General features: G+C 36.2%; 1 protein-coding gene across 6 annotated transcripts; it reads right to left on the minus strand.

Annotated features, from left to right (window-relative positions):
* Positions 1-1,232: 1,232 nt before the first annotated feature.
* LOC112576838 (ras-related protein Rab-22A-like) lies at positions 1,233-11,752 on the minus strand. 6 transcript variants are annotated; one of them, XR_003101924.1, is made up of 9 exons: positions 11,586-11,752; positions 11,188-11,267; positions 9,762-9,843; positions 7,320-7,391; positions 7,012-7,135; positions 6,085-6,177; positions 5,621-5,789; positions 4,735-4,793; positions 1,233-3,030 (listed from the first exon to the last, which is right to left on the minus strand). XR_003101924.1 is itself a non-coding variant. In XM_025259625.1 (8 exons), exons 1-7 carry the CDS (start codon positions 11,667-11,669, stop codon positions 5,623-5,625), a joined length of 702 nt encoding a protein of 233 aa, XP_025115410.1. In that variant the 5' UTR covers positions 11,670-11,752; the 3' UTR covers positions 1,233-3,030; positions 5,621-5,622. The 6 variants fall into 6 exon arrangements, 4 of the variants coding, with proteins under 4 accessions (XP_025115410.1, XP_025115408.1, XP_025115407.1 ...); XR_003101923.1 differs by having other exon boundaries at positions 4,735-5,789; XM_025259625.1 differs by lacking the exon at positions 4,735-4,793.
* Positions 11,753-16,134: the final 4,382 nt, after the last annotated feature.

Consider the following 16,134-nt stretch of genomic DNA (forward strand, 5'->3'; position numbering starts at 1 on the left):
GTAAAGTGAGACAATACATGTATAGTTCTTATCTGTCCATATTCACATAATCCACTGCATGCATAGTCAGCAGACACGCCAACAAACTCGATCTGTGTGTGAGAGACATTGCATGCGTGCAACTCCTTTTTCAGCGAATCCTTACCAAAACTCGGAACAGTTTTTGGACAATTACATTTTATCCTGCAGAAGATTTTATCCTCAGCTTAATATTTTAAAAATAATCTGAGTTGTGAGAGGTGTGTAACTGGATTAACCTTACATTGTTTTCTTTTTTCATATAGTGTGTTGTCGCGTTTTTGTTTTCTAGTTTTATATTTTTTAGCTCTCCTGCTTGCATTATATCCTTTTATCTTGAACGTTACCTTGAAACTGAGGTTAAGCGGGTTTTTTTTTTTTTAATACAGCTGTAAACGATATTACGGGTGATGGGATCGAGGTTTGTCAATCTGCATCTGCGAGTTCATGTTACGGCCAACAACTCCGTTTATAAAAAGGTCTGCTGATGAGTTACGTCCCTTAGCGTCCTTACCCCCATCATGGACGTATAGGGATAAAATTATTAGTTCGTGCCGCCTTTGTATACATGCGTTTCGCTATCTCTATATACTCCTGTTTACCTTTACAACTCCCCGGGGGCAGACACGTGTGAGTGAAACTAACAAAGTTTAACAAAAGATTATTACAGTATAGCTTTGACATTGAGTAGTAGTCGACAGCCAAAATGGCCTACGAGTAGGTGGACCTATGCAGATACTGTGACTTCACTGAGCTTGTCGTCTTTATCCCTCAGTACGATGGGCCAATATTGTGGCTATCCGGGAAGCACGGGAAAGGCAATTTTCATCACTTTTATTGCAAAGTTTAAATTTTCTTCTTTCTAAAAATGTATAGATTTCTTGGTCTAATGTTTACCTCAGAGCACCAAAAATAAAAAGCAAACTTCACCCACTGCCGTCTTTAGTTATAAGCCAGTCATTTTAATGTTATATTTTTATGTGGTTCTAAGAGGATGGAGATTACTTTGACCCATGCACACACACAAAAATTAATGAAATATTTCAATCACCCGATTCATTAAAGCCATGATCACCACACAACTGCAGGCCCTCTCCCCTGTAAACAATGAATGTACCTGATACCTCACTTCCCTCAGTTCAATGAGATCTTACCCACTTCTGTACTAATTAGTTCTGCCAAGGTTGCTATACTGATTAATAAATCAAAACATATTTAAGTATCAATAACATCTTTATTTTTTAAATTTGTCTTTCACTAGCAAAAATAATAATAAACTTAATGAATCACAAGCGAAAGTGTTTTGATAATCGATGCATGTTATCCTGATATCAATTATTTTTAAATCTTTACCAAAAAAAATAATCAATCCCAACAATCACTTTCATAAAATTCTAAAACTATACCAAAGATTTAGTTAATCCAAAGAACATTATTTATCGTTTTCAGAACTGTGTTGTAGATATATTAAATGCAACTGTACCAAGGGTTAATTAAAAAAGATTCAAGAGTACTGCTAATCTCAAATAATTTCTACTGATAGCTGGTCAGCTAAATAAGGGTTTGGGGCACATGCAAAAAGGCTAATAGTGAATAGCATGAAAACCAAATACACTGGTGAAGTGAAAACAATTTTGAGTTGAGTAACGTATTTCATACTTTTTGATTTCTGTGTGATGGAAATAGAAAATGTATGAAAAGTAGGGTATTGAATTCAGTCCAGGTCTAAAAATGATTCAAATTTTCTTGAAGAATGTTCTCAACAAGACAGATTTTTTTTTTAATTGGATGTAGAGAAACTGTATCTAAATAAATCTTGTAACTTTGCATAAATTCAGTTTAACTTGTACAGTATAATGAACTGTGACACTTCTACAAAAAATAATTCATGTCTCAGTTAATATTGCTCCTAATCAAAGAAAATCACACAAGAGATTACCTGAACCTCTCATAAGTCTTTTACTTGTATCATTTCATTTTCATATTCATCAATCAATTGTAATTACAAATATAAGCTTTATATCATACCAACAGAGATCACATAGACCATGCATGAAAGAAGTCTGGGAAAAAATAATTACTGCAAGCTATACCACTAAACACCATCAATGTTGTAACTGTAGTAAACAGTGGTTATGTTTCAAGCAAGAAATTACAAAATAATCTTTGAAGGTCACTGCATTCGCTTTAACAGTGTATTTCCATTACCCATCATCTCCCAAGTGACTGCTGGTACAAAGTGCACTCTTACTGAGCAGATAAAAGGTGCCAGAGATGCTACCACCTGCTTCCTGTGAATGTGGGACACATGAAATTCTACCATATAGCTCACTTCATATCTCTTTGACTTTCTCTTCATTGCAAGTTACAAAGTTGTCCATTTTTGGGATGCAGAGTAAAATTATCACAAATTAGCTCTGCAAAGTAAATCTCTTTTTTCTCTTTCATTTGAAGCCACCAGCAACATCTATGAATGCAGAAAATAAACATACTGCAAAGCAGAATATACCAACCTAATATACAAAGCCTTCACAGAGAGAGAGAGAGAAAAAAAAAAGGAAAACTCATGCCACATGTGGTAAAGAATAGATAAACAGTGTGGATTTACATGGGGTATGACTTAGTATGACCAAGAACTAATATCCCATTCATGGTATGACAGAGAAATCAACCTTGCCTGCTGCTTTATTCTTCTTTATAAGATTTAACATGACTGCTGTAATATTTCTTTCTGTAATGGACAATTAAGATACTGTTTACCTTTACAACTGCCATTTGTATCAAATATTTGCTACTTCAGTTAACTAAAAAAATCTCCATTGGTAAATGGTTCATTGTACAAGCAAGCAGATAAACACTCATATCATACAGTAATCTGTATACCAACATATTATTATATATTGCACAAGCTCTTTTATATCACTTTATAAATTGACAAATACAGCTGCATACATTTTAAAAGCCAAAGTTTGCCTTGAAGTGCAAAGTTCATAGGTACATTGAGGAAATAATCTGAAACACACCAGGAATGATATTTGATTAAAAATTTATAGCTGTCTCTTGTGCCTTTCAAGCAGCAGAATACTACACCAGCAAGTAACATATCAGTCAGTGTTACACAGCTTGTCACAATATTAGTATAATACTGCAGTGATAGGTTACTGTTTAGGCACTTAATAAGTTACTGTTCAGGCACATGAGGGCCAAAACAATATGAAGACTCCAGCTGTAAAAATAAGTTTGTACATCATGAACTCATTCCAATCAGACGTGTGCTACCATAATGCATTGTAAGGGCTGCCAACCATAAGTCGATTTTGTTGTGGGCAAAGACTTATCTTGAGCATATCCAACATAAACCAAACAGGACGGCAATTATCTCAACAAAAGCAAACAGAACACAATACAACTGTACCTGCGTTGCATGTACTCTTCCCTTCAGATATATTTTCTTATTCAAGTTTCCAAAAAGGTTTATAAAAACATGTCCTGCATGACAAATCTATCCTTTCTAATGACTTCCATTACAGACCTGTTAGTCAATGATATGTTGTTTTACCAGTAACACTTGAAGTTAAACACGGACGTGAAGTTAAAGGTAAAATCAAAGGTTGTCACCTAACATTTTCACGTTGTTAAGACTGAGGTGGTTTTTTTTTGTTTTGTTTTTTTTTTGGGGGGGGGGTAGTTTTATGTTAGGGTGGTGCCCATCTTTTCTCCCTCACTGTCTTACATTCCCCAACACTTTGGAGTTAGGTACCCATTGCTGACAGATGGGTCGACTGGAAGACAAAGTTATAGAACCAGCAATCAGAGTTTTGATGCCAGTGTTCTAACCATCCAGCTACCCACTTCCCCTGACATGCACACAAGTAGGAATGATTGAAATAATAAAGACTCAATGTTTCCCATTACAAAAAGCAACCAGTCTTTCAATAGACGACCCATAATTTTGGTAGAAAATGTTGATCAATGTACCTTACCTCATAGATAAGGGCCATCATTAGAGGCCTCATTCACAAGGTGATCACTATGAACAAGAGGAATGTACACATGCAGCATGCTTTATGAAAGCAAGTCATAACAGATAACATTTCTCAACAAAAGAAATCAGTAATTTTTTTTTCCTCTTAGACATGCAAAATAATGTCTAGATGAACAAATGCTGCAAGTCATTAAAAGGTGTTCAAGTGCAAACAAAGTACTTTAGTCAAATTAACAAATAACACTGATTGCAATGAATTTTATATAAAAGACCCCATAAGACCTGGATTACTTTCTGCAATATTAATTTACAAAAATTTACATTTGCCTTTTGCCACTTAAACTTACAAAAATGTCTTATCTGGAAAAGCCCGAGTTTTCACCGGTTCAGGTTTCACCTGTAGTACACAATTTTCTTGTAATTTGCACCTATCGAAAGGTGCTGAGTGACTGCACTGAGGAAATGTTTCACAAACTGGCTTTAAATATACAGTTTGCTGATGTGCCATTTATATATTTCATTACTTACCAGATGAATATAGATCAGCAAAGTAAAAAGGAAAAACAAAAATGTTGAAATACGTTTTTTCAAACACATGCCAAGTAGGATTTTTTCACTGAAATATCTTTGCAACGGTAAAATATTAACAATACTATGTACATCTGCAAGTTAGTTCAAGTGTGTATTCACATCAAGATAAAACACAAGCATAAATCAATGGAAGCCTATACCTTGCTGACAGCTATCTGTTGTCCTTTCACAACCTTTTTATTTCACATATGACTTGTTCCTGTAACCATAGTTTTTAACTTGAACTCTTTCATCTGCCATTATTATTTCCTACCTTGTATTAGTCTGTATCAATGTCTTAACCAGTAGACAGAGTAATAGAGTTCAGAACAGATTTCTTTTATCGCTCTTTCATTTAAAAGCTATAACTGCAAAAGGTAGTGAAAATACTGAAAATTCTCTCAACACTGCCAAAATCATTGATGGCTGCTAACACAGTGAATAAAAATGCTAAAAAATAAGTTCTGAATATTTTTTTTTTTTTTGGTATATGCTGTCAGACAAATCATTAATACGAAAATCCATTTAATTTTTTTAAACAATGTATGTGTGCAAGACATATCCATAATCGTCATATAATTTAAAAAATCCTAATGATTGTAGCGCATTTGGCACATAACAAAGAACCACAAAATCCTGTGCATCATTTATCAATTCATTGGTGGGTGGGGGGAGGGAGATATGATCTAAATGAAAGAAATCTGCACCAGTGATTCACACCATTACTTTCCTTCTTTCCACGTGTTCATTATTACACTGTTATTTTATTAACAGAGCAAACGCTTATTTGTTTCCACCGCAAATAGAAAGATATGTTAATAATACCATCAGATGACCAAATCAAAAGTAATACCATGTTTCATTTTATATATAGCTCCATCAAGTTGAACAATTAAAGGTGCTGTGGCATGAATAACTCAGGAAATATCACACACTTCAGGCTCATAGAATTAAACAAGAAGCATACATTTCCTTCACACAGTAAAACTGTGAAAAGGCCACAACCAGTTAAAACAGATCATATTTAATCAGCTAACAATCACTAACCATTAAGACTGTCTACTGCTCTGTGGTCTGCTAGTGCTAGAACTTGATGGAGAATTCTTGCCACCAGAACAGCACTGCTTCTTGCGTTGTTCAGGACTGCTGCGTAGATTGACTGTACTGCCATTCCGTCTGTCACCATCTGAAAAATCTTCTAGTGGAAGCTGCCGAGCTGAAGAACAGAAGGTTATTTCCACTGAGTATCTTAAGATGTTTCCCAGCTATTTTTCTACAGGATATTTGGAGGACTATCTATAACCAAACATTTCAATTAATACAAGCTGACATTTATCCAAATTTGATACAGAAAGAAACAAGAGAAAGCCCAGTCTAATTTGAGGTGCATTAAGTTTTCAGCAGATCTGAAGGTTTTTATAACAGCAGTGGTGATTATGGTTGTGATGTTGAAAGGTGCAATGACACAGGCAGTGAAAAAAAGAGGAAAAATAGGTGCAGAGATCACTAACCAACAGCCATAAAGAGATCCTCAACGTTGATAGCTGTGACAGCACTTGTCTCACAGAATATAGCACTGATTGATCGAGCATAATCTTCAGCATCTGCAAAAGCAAACAAAATTAGCCCAATTCATAACCAAACACAAATGAGCCTGCACACATGGATGTACAGACGCACAATCACACCACACTTGTACTACACATGGTGCCCACAGAGTTCAAGAAGACACATTCATCATGCCAGACAGTGACAAAGAATGTCATTTTTCTTGATCACTGCCTGGTGAACTAGATCATAATTTCCAGGCAATGGTGTGTGCTACTTTTACTAAACTGTGAAATAATCTTAAATCAGATGCAGTGTCTTCTGATTTCACAATGCAATCAAAACTTCATAATTCTAATTATAATCTGGTAAAGATCATCACAACTTTCCTCCCATTTTTAGATTTGTCCTCCTCTTCAGCATTAAGATGACGTTAATTTTGAAGGCATAGGTTGTTTCTCTTTTCTTATAATTTAGCGTTTCAAGAATTATCACATACACATATTAGCAAGGATTTTTAAGACTTTATACAAAAGCACTTTTGACAGCCAAAACACTTCATTTTTACACTAAACAGTCACTTGAACAGCTGAATTATTTTTTTCTGGTAGTTAGCAATGTTAATAAGAATCACAGCATGAAAATAAATCTGCTAAATGATATGATGCTAAGGATAAGTAGTGGTGAACTCTAACTGGCATATAATACTGCACATTATGCTATGCAGATCCTGTGCTCTGATACCAGCATTGTACTCTTGCATAACTACCTCAGTGTTCATTCTGTTGGTCTTCTAACCTAAAATGTAAGCCTGTTCATCAGTAAAATAATTATTCTGCAGTGAACATTTTATCAAGAGAAGATCTATAACAAAAGCTGTGGAGATCAACCTTTTCTGTTAACTTCTCTCAAGTCTTCAAGGTCACATTTGTTGCCAGCTATGGCGATGACTATTTTTGGAGGTCCATAAGAACGAAGTTCATTCACCCAGCTTTTCACAGCTCTGTATGTCACCTGACGCACAGAAACCAACCTTTGTTTACATAACAACTTTTATCACGGCTGCAAGGTAAACAGCTTGCAAAGGAAGAAATTCTTACATAATCTGAATTCATTATAATCATAAAAAAGTTATGTCGGTAAAGAAATACAATCTATCAAACAATCAGCAAAATGCTGCCTGTAAATACACACTCACCTCTCGTGTTGTGTCGTAGACTATCACTGCTGCTGCGGCACCTCGGTAGTACATGGGAGCTAAGGCACGATACTGAAAAAAATACTCCAATTCTTGAAGAAAATCAAGTTTATATAGCTAAAGAAAGTTATGTGAGTTTCTTTTATCAACACAAAGTGTGTTGTAACATTCACTTTTAATCCATAAATGTGAATCATGTTTAGTTTTCAACTAGTATGTGTTCATTTGCAAGAAATACTCATATTTCTGGAGTTTCAGCTAAAAATTTTAAAACCTCATACATTTTATGACTGACTATTCAGTTTTTATTATAAAGTCTATACTTTGACTAATACATTTGTTACTGCTTGGCCACATTCTCCACAAAGTGAAGGTTATAATAATTTATTAAAAATAATAAAACTGATAATTAAAATTATTAGAAAAAAGGAATTACACAAGCTATTATTTTTTTATTTTGTAAATGCCACTGACACATTTATAGACATGCTTACAAGGCCACTAAACAATTGTCTGCTCACTGAACAAAGTACTAGACACAGCAAAAAGGAAACAGCGTACTATTTACACTTTTAAGGAAGTTTTTGGTTTGGAAACAGGGACCTTTGTAAGCCAGGGACATATGGGGTTTGAAAATATAATAACCAATACACAAATCTATAGTGTCCTGTTTCACTGAATCAACAAACTCATGTGCGTTCATGTGCTCGTAAGTAAAAGAAAAAGACAGTGACTTCATATATGGACTAGTGTTCACTCATGTAAATATCCATGTGTTTACATTTCTTGAGAAATCACAAACATTACCACTAAGTGCAAAGGCAATGAACAAATGTACATTTAAAGACAATCTTAAATGACAAAGGTGACAAAAAGCAAAGAAAATATGAAAAATCCAATTAATGGTAAACGTAATCAACTGTGATATGGTACAATGTATTAGTGATATTCACAAGACCAGTCACAGACTACTCTGTCAATACAACGTAACAAAAGTACCAATCTGCTGTGTATAACTAGATATTAGCCATTGATTTGTGGGGCCAATCAACTATTAATAAACCATCTATGTTTTGCTTTCCTCATCAGTACTCTTTTATGCAACTGATCACGCTGTTAATAATAACAGTCTGTGCTGCTTTTTCCAATAAAATGATAATTCTTCCACAAGAACTATAAATTACTTTAAAACACTATTAAAATGTGCAGACTAGTTCTTCCTCTACACAAACCCTTGTATACTTAACAAGTATCTTTGTATACTCAGCACATCAACTCAAAAACTATATGTTGTTGCTCCATTACTATTACTATTGATGCTACTACAAACATTACAAATTACAGTGAAAAGCTAACCCACAGTCAGAAAAAGCTAGACAGAAATATTTTGGTAGTGGTACAAAGTTGAAATAACTGCATCTATGCTGATGGCGTTCACCTTCTTCTCAACTCGAGTAGCTACACTAATCAAGAACACAATGCACTCATTGTTTTGAGACCATTATTATCATTGAGAGTTCATATGTTTTGTCAACCACTTTGAACTAGCCTTTGATGGTGGGGGTTAAGTGCTCTATTTAAAAAAACTATTATTGCTGTTGTTATTATTAAACAACTGTTAAAAAATATATGCCTTAATATGAACTTTCATAAAGTTTTGTATTTTGCTTTTATTGTTTACTTTTTATTTTTAAACCATAGAATCTGCAAGTATTTTAATGAAGTATGCAATGTGCAAATGTGTTTATGTACATGTATTCATAATGATAATATATATTGGTATGTTGTAACAGAAGAAACAAAAACAAAAATATTTGTACTAGTCATGTATTTTTAGTGAAATAACATGGCCCTGCTTTCTTAATAGCAATGCAATGCCTTAAAGAAAATCATTTTACTACAATGCTGCTAATAATAGCCACCATCCACATGAGTAGTAGAAATCTATGATTACTATATTAACAGACTGTGATACACTTTACATATTATTAATAGAAAACCCACTTAACTAACAAACTGTGACACAAACTATCTCACACTTTCTAGCAAGCACAACACAACCAACTTCAGATTAGCACCATCCTGTTTCTGTTTAATTTCTAGTATGTAGAAATAACATAAAAAAGATGTAAACATGCAAGAACTGCCAAGCGTCAAAGATCTTAAACCAAAGAATGGCCCAAACTTGCAGGAAGCAGGGAAGTAGCAACACTGCAGAAAGTGTAGGGGAGGCAACATTACAGTGAGAAAGTGTTGGGGGAGGCAGTAATGCACTGGAACAAAACAGTACCTTTTCCTGCCCAGCAGTGTCCCATATTTGGAACCTGTACCCCATGCCATCAACCACGAGAGATTTGTTCATAAATGATGCCCTGGAAAAAAACACAAACCTGAGAGAACTCCTGCTATCTTCTACAACAGACCTTTTTAATTATACAATACCTTTTCATCACCCGCTGTGTCCCACAACTGAAACCCATACCACATTCTGTTAGCAAAGACACGTTTGTAAAGATTTGCAGACCTGTGAGAGAAAGGAAAAAATCCAAAGTTAAAAAGAACTTAATTCAATAAGTAACATTAAAATTGGGTATGATGGCTGAAGCTGATCCAGGTCCCAGTTATATAATTATTACTTTAAGATGCCTTTATAAATGTCGAAAAGCCCCAAAATCCAGCTATAATATACCAGTTGTATAGTTAAGGAACTCCTAATGTTACCTACAATACTTGCTAATGTTACCAACAATAGCATTCCATTATCACAACAATACAATTTTAAAAAGTGTTTGGGAAGTATGCTTTAACTTTTTTTTCAGAACAACAAAGTTGAGATTTCATGGCAAAAATTTTAAAAATTTTATGTGCATATTTATAATGTTCAGTTCATCCCAAAATTGATAGAAGCATTGTGACGAGCACCAGTCATACTATGATTCACAGAGGAGATCTGATGGAGCAAGACAAGTTTTCTACCTGCCTGAGAAGGTGCCCCTGTGAACAATCTGTCCCGTTCTTCATGTTAGTCCCCCATCCTTTTTTCTATTTTCCATGGCATTGACAGCCTTCAACCCAACCTTGTACGACAAGGTGTTATAATGGATGGCATGACCAAACCACTTAGTTTCTGTCGCTTGATGGTGGCGAGCAGACTCCTGAGGACCTACCAGGCAAGTGACTAGGCTGTGTATGAAGTTGTTTGTGTTTTGTTCTCTATAGGAGATCCAGAGGAGTCTTCTGAAACATTTTATCTCCAATGCTTTGATCTGTCGCTTGTTCTGTTAGCAAGGTCCATTTTTCACAGCCAAAGTGTATGATTGGCACGAGAGACTGAATATGGTTGAAAAGCTGATGCTTTTGATGTCCCAAGTTCTGTTTAGTCTGGCCATCCCCATTATGATTCTGAGGCAAACATTCTCTGCACAGCTACCATCTCTCTGGTTGCACCCAGTTGTTTAAATAACAACACCTCTTCCAGCTGTACCCTATTCATTCAGATCTCTGCCAGATCTGATGGTGTTCACTATGACCTTACTTTTCTCTGTGCTAACCTCTATCCCATAAACACTGGTGTCCTGTTGCTGTTTCCAGTTGCTAAGTCTGTTTGAGCTAACCATTGTCTATAATACTAAAATATCAAATTTAGAAAGTACTTGCAGATAATTCTCAGATTCTTTTATCTTAAAAAAATATGCAGACTTGAAAAAATTGGTCTATAACTAATTTTAAAATAAAATATCCAAAATGTTTATTATGTCTTCAATATAACAATATCCAAATGTTCTGATCACAGATGATTGCTTGCCTGAAGGAATGTTATGGACAACTAATTAAGTTCTGACTATAAATTAAAGCATTAGATACATACCCAATTGTACTTTCCAGGGATGGTTTGTAAGTGTTGCTGACAAACCTCATTACAATGCTAGACTTCCCCACACCAGAGTCCTAAGTATAAATGAGTATATGGAAAAATTAGAAGAAAAGGGAGTAAATGTATTCTATCATGGATACATTTTTCAAACTCCTTTAATAATAATAATAAACGCCGTTGATATAAATCAAAAGAATGGAGATCGAACCGAAAATGGCGGAGAAAAAAATAATTTATTGTTTAGTTCACTCTTCTTATCTTTTATGTTCAATTTTGATATGCTAATACACAGCATGGTTCCCAGTTTAGTACAATAACCGTTCTTGACTGTTTTCATTTTAGTTCTTGCCCTTTCAAATATTCTTAAACTATAACAAATATTGTAAACATACCCCTAAGAGGCACACTTTGACATCTCGCATCTGCATTGTTCTTATTTCTGCTTCGGGATCATCACCCCGAGACCTCTGCGCCATGTGTGATTCTAAGGTTTAGTCGATGAATAAAACTTCCTTCTGCTTCCAGGCGCCATTTTGAACGGTCACATGACTGATACTCTCTTCAACAATCATGTGATTTGTTTTTCTATGTCTTTTCCTTTTTCCTTTTGTTTACATCCACAAGCTAATTTTTAATCACCTTTCTTTCTTTCAGATTTCTGTTTTAGAGGATGCAAGGTACGATTGTATTGATAACGCATGGTAATGGATTAATTAATTAATAATTATTACTGGCGCTGTATATATTGCATGTATAGTCGAATGGCAGAGCATCAATTTTAGTGTGCATGCACTTTTTATAATAATTACAAAATTTATAAAGCGAATACTCACACTCCTAAGGAACACTCTTTTAGCACCTTTAAGAACAAGAACGAAACATGGACAGCATACGAGGGGCAGGAAAAGAATTTATTAAACAATTATAACATACATGAACTATATATATATATGATCGAGAGAATAATTAATTAACATTGTAAACGAAGAATGAAATCAAATACAGAAAACACAAAGAGGAACCAAATAACAAGAACAAGAGCTGAGAGTAACAAGATATTGCAAAAGGAAGGGTGTAGCACTAGCACAAGTATAGTGTACTGATCGAGTTATGTAGGGCAGTGACGGTTCTCAAAGTGTGGTCCGTGGACATAAGTCAGGTGGTCCCCGGCTGACAGTCGTCATATGTCAGCAAAGTGATGTTTAAAGTGATGCATTCCTTTAATTAACATTTTAATTACAAAGAACGAGGTACGCAGTTTTATGTCATCTTATTACTATACTACTTTTACAAAAGTACATTTAGTTTTGAATTGTAATGAGACAAATGCGGCAATTTAAATTTGAAATACATAGTACAGACTGATTTTTAGGCCTTGGTGGTCCGCCATATTTTTTACTTAGGCCTTGGTGGTCCGCCATAGTTTTTACTGAAGTAAAGTGGTCCGCGGTCTGAAAAACTTTGAGAACCACGTATGTAGGGTATATATATATAGTGTCGAACGGCTAGCTCCCAGGACTGTTCCTTTCTCACGCCGGCTGCTCGCGTAATAGCCAAGTTAACCTTATATATTGGTCACTGTTCACCCGCGGCCACTGGACCTATTCAGGCTATTGTTACACCAGAAGTTACACAGTTGCCTTATCATCACTTGGGGAAACAATGACCAGACAGGGTGGGGTCGGTGTGTCCACTGGCGCCACACGGAGGGGGGGCTAGGAAAGATTATGACGAAATGGTTCTGGAACGTTCGAGGGGAGATAGGATAAACAGTGTACGTAGCTTTACAGTTGAGGGGGGCTTTTTGGTTTGAGAGTGGAGATAGCCGGCAGGCCAGCCGCCGGATGAAGCTCTGAATAAAATCTACGTTGTGCGGCAATTTCGATCTTTGTTGTGTCCTTGTACTACTAGCCCACCCCTACGTAGCCATCAGGGACTGACGTGTTGGTTACACTAACATTATGGGAAAGGTTGCTAAGAGTATATATGTTTACGGAGGAGGTGTTGTTTCCAATAGTGGGATAAGAAAAAGGATAGAGTCCCATTGTTTTCTTCACAATAACTAAATGGCCATAATTGTTGTTGTTCTTGTGACAGGAAGAGTAAGAAGACGATCATCAGACGAGGAGCAGATCGAGTTGTCCAGCTGGCACGTAAGGGAAGATCAGCTTAGAGACATAATCAGGGCAGGTACCAACAAAGATCCATTGTATCCATATAGAGATACTTCATATAAGTTAGAATTTGGAGTTGTTACAGACATGTGACATAGATGCAATATGCAAGTGGATGAATGAGTCAGCACGGAGCGGGCATACCAAACCGCACGTGTTAATTGCAATAATCAAGTAGTCCAGAAGATTCTCGAAGTGGATAGGGAGATGATAATAACAATAATAATTAACTGTCGCCAGCCAGAGCTTCACTTCCCAGGGAGATACCTACCCACAATTGAATCCTTTAAATGTGCACTGAAAATGCACTTCTTACTCCTAACACAGTGCTAGACCTTAATTGTTACACCCTTCTCCCCTTTTCCGCTAATATTCCCTACTCGTCTTCCTTTGCAAAATAGCGACACACTCGGTCCTTGTTACTTGCGTCTTCTGTATTTGCCTTTTATTTGTCATCAGCACTGCTGTTTATCCTTTAGTCGTTCATATGTTGCTTGTTTCTTCTTCTTTCTCTTATATGTTATCCGTGTCTCGTTCTTGAAGGGTGCTGACTCATTCATCCACTTGCTTCCCGTGTCACTCGTCTGTAACAACTCCAAATTCTAATGCTAACTTATCTAGTAGCCCTTTATGCATACTTTTACTTCACAAGAGTAAAACGAATCCCCCATAAAACAAGACTGATATGTATCCAATGTAAGTTTGAAAATGCTTGACTTGAGGACAGTGATGGAATGTCGTCTGTATAGTCATGGAGAAGTGCAAGCAACGTTGACGGACCAAAGAGGATACGTTGACCTTAATTTAGAGAATTGTGTTCAAAGCCCTCGATCTCTAGCATCAAATCTTTGACACTGAATGTATCGTGACAAAAGGGATAGAAGTAGTATCTTTCCCCAATGTAAGTATATATGTATTTGGGGAGGAGATGGTTGTGGGCGTGGCTGTACCGAAGTACTTGCGCACTGAGTACAAGGTATGCTGGCTAAGAAGGTAAACATCTAGGTTTGGTGTCCTACATTCCTCACAAGCTGTATGTAGCTGCATAAACATCGGAGGTAAATCCTAATAAGGATAGTAGACACTAAGCCAGTGGTTCTTAACCTGGGTTCGATCGAACCCGAGGGGTTCGGTGAGTCGGTCTCAGGAGTTCGGCGGAGCCTCCGCCACGGAGGTCAAGACACACCCGCAATTTGTGATGACACTAAAGAAGGGTTCGGTGAATGTGCATATGAAACTCGTGGGTTCGGTACCTCAAAAAAGGTTAAAAACCACTGCACTAAGCAATGTCGTAGTAATCGTAATGTTTTGTAAACTATAGGTACCGCCAACACGCCCCCAGATTCAGACCTGTCGAACTGCAGGTCATTCCAAACTCCAAGCTTTGTCTTTCACTGCAATTTGTTGATAATGATGATTATTATTGGTCTGGAGAACTCAGACATAGTTTTTGACATAACTGGTGCGTATAGATTTACTCGCACAGTGCTCTGTCGCAGAAACCTGCGATTTCTCCCTTTTCTGTATGGATAGTATCTATCCACACAGTGAAAAGAGACTATACATATAGTTTTTACATAGAATGATTCGAAGATATGTCCTTATAGTGTGACCTCTGTTCACTGTGTACCTCACGCATGGAGGTTCTGATCGTCTTATCAGTTATGGGGAGATGCTTTATTTTTTTCAATGACTGGATAAAACTCAGTGATAGATACTATTTTCCCCAAATATGGGCGAAAAACTATGGGGCGCCAATTGTCTGACCCCGCTGTTGTGCTCGACAGAGTGTGAACGAGAGACACTAGCGGTGTCGTGACATCGGAGGATCAGACTGCGTTGAAGCAAACGAAAGAGTCACGTGTAATTTTTCTTATTAAAAACAACATTCTATAAAACTTTCGACTTTTCCCACATGAACAGATACGAAAATAGACGAGATTCAAACTGAACCTATTCTTTACGAGATTCTAAGCAGTTCTATTTTGCCTTTACGATCTCTTTAAAAGATCCGTTTTTCTTCTATACACGCTATATGTAATTACAGAATTCATTCTATAAGTATAGAAATGAATTGTATAGCTAGAATGCATTCTGTAACTACAGAATGGAATTGTGTATATGAAATGAATTGGATATCAACTTCTAAATATAATATAAATAAAATACTTTGGTTTTTACTAAGTGGGTTTTTTTTCTCTCTAGCTATAGAATGAATTCTGTACTTTTAGAACTGAATTGTATAACTATAGAATTAATTCTACACTTATAGAATTGAATTGTATAAATATAGAATGAATTATGTACGTATAGAATGAATTCTGTAAGTATAAAATGCATTTTATAGCCAGAGAGAGAAAATTAGAGAAAATATCCCTCTTATACAAAAAGCATCAACACAGAAGATGGCCAAGATCGTGACGTCACGATTGTCCTTTGGTACTTGTTAACATACAGTCCAGCTCTTCGATCCATTGGCTGAAGCTGTGACAACATAAAGATTACAATTTAGTGGCATTTTTGCTGTACGTCCGTGCTCTTTCTGTGCGTGTGATATGAGGGAAGGATGATATCTTGCTTTACCACAAACCTTCCACCTGCCACAGTACACCTTTAAATCATCACTGACGCAAATACTGTATATCCCGAAGGTCTAACTGACTGCTTGGCATTTTTCCAGTCGTGGAAGCTATAGTGCTGTACTGTGCGTACTGACTCTGGTGTCACTTGGGCAATTCGAAACTCTTACCCGCCGTGATTCATCCTG

This window comes from Pomacea canaliculata, linkage group LG12 (genome assembly GCF_003073045.1).
Source record: "Pomacea canaliculata isolate SZHN2017 linkage group LG12, ASM307304v1, whole genome shotgun sequence".
In the NCBI taxonomy this organism is placed as follows: Eukaryota; Metazoa; Mollusca; class Gastropoda; order Architaenioglossa; family Ampullariidae; genus Pomacea; species Pomacea canaliculata.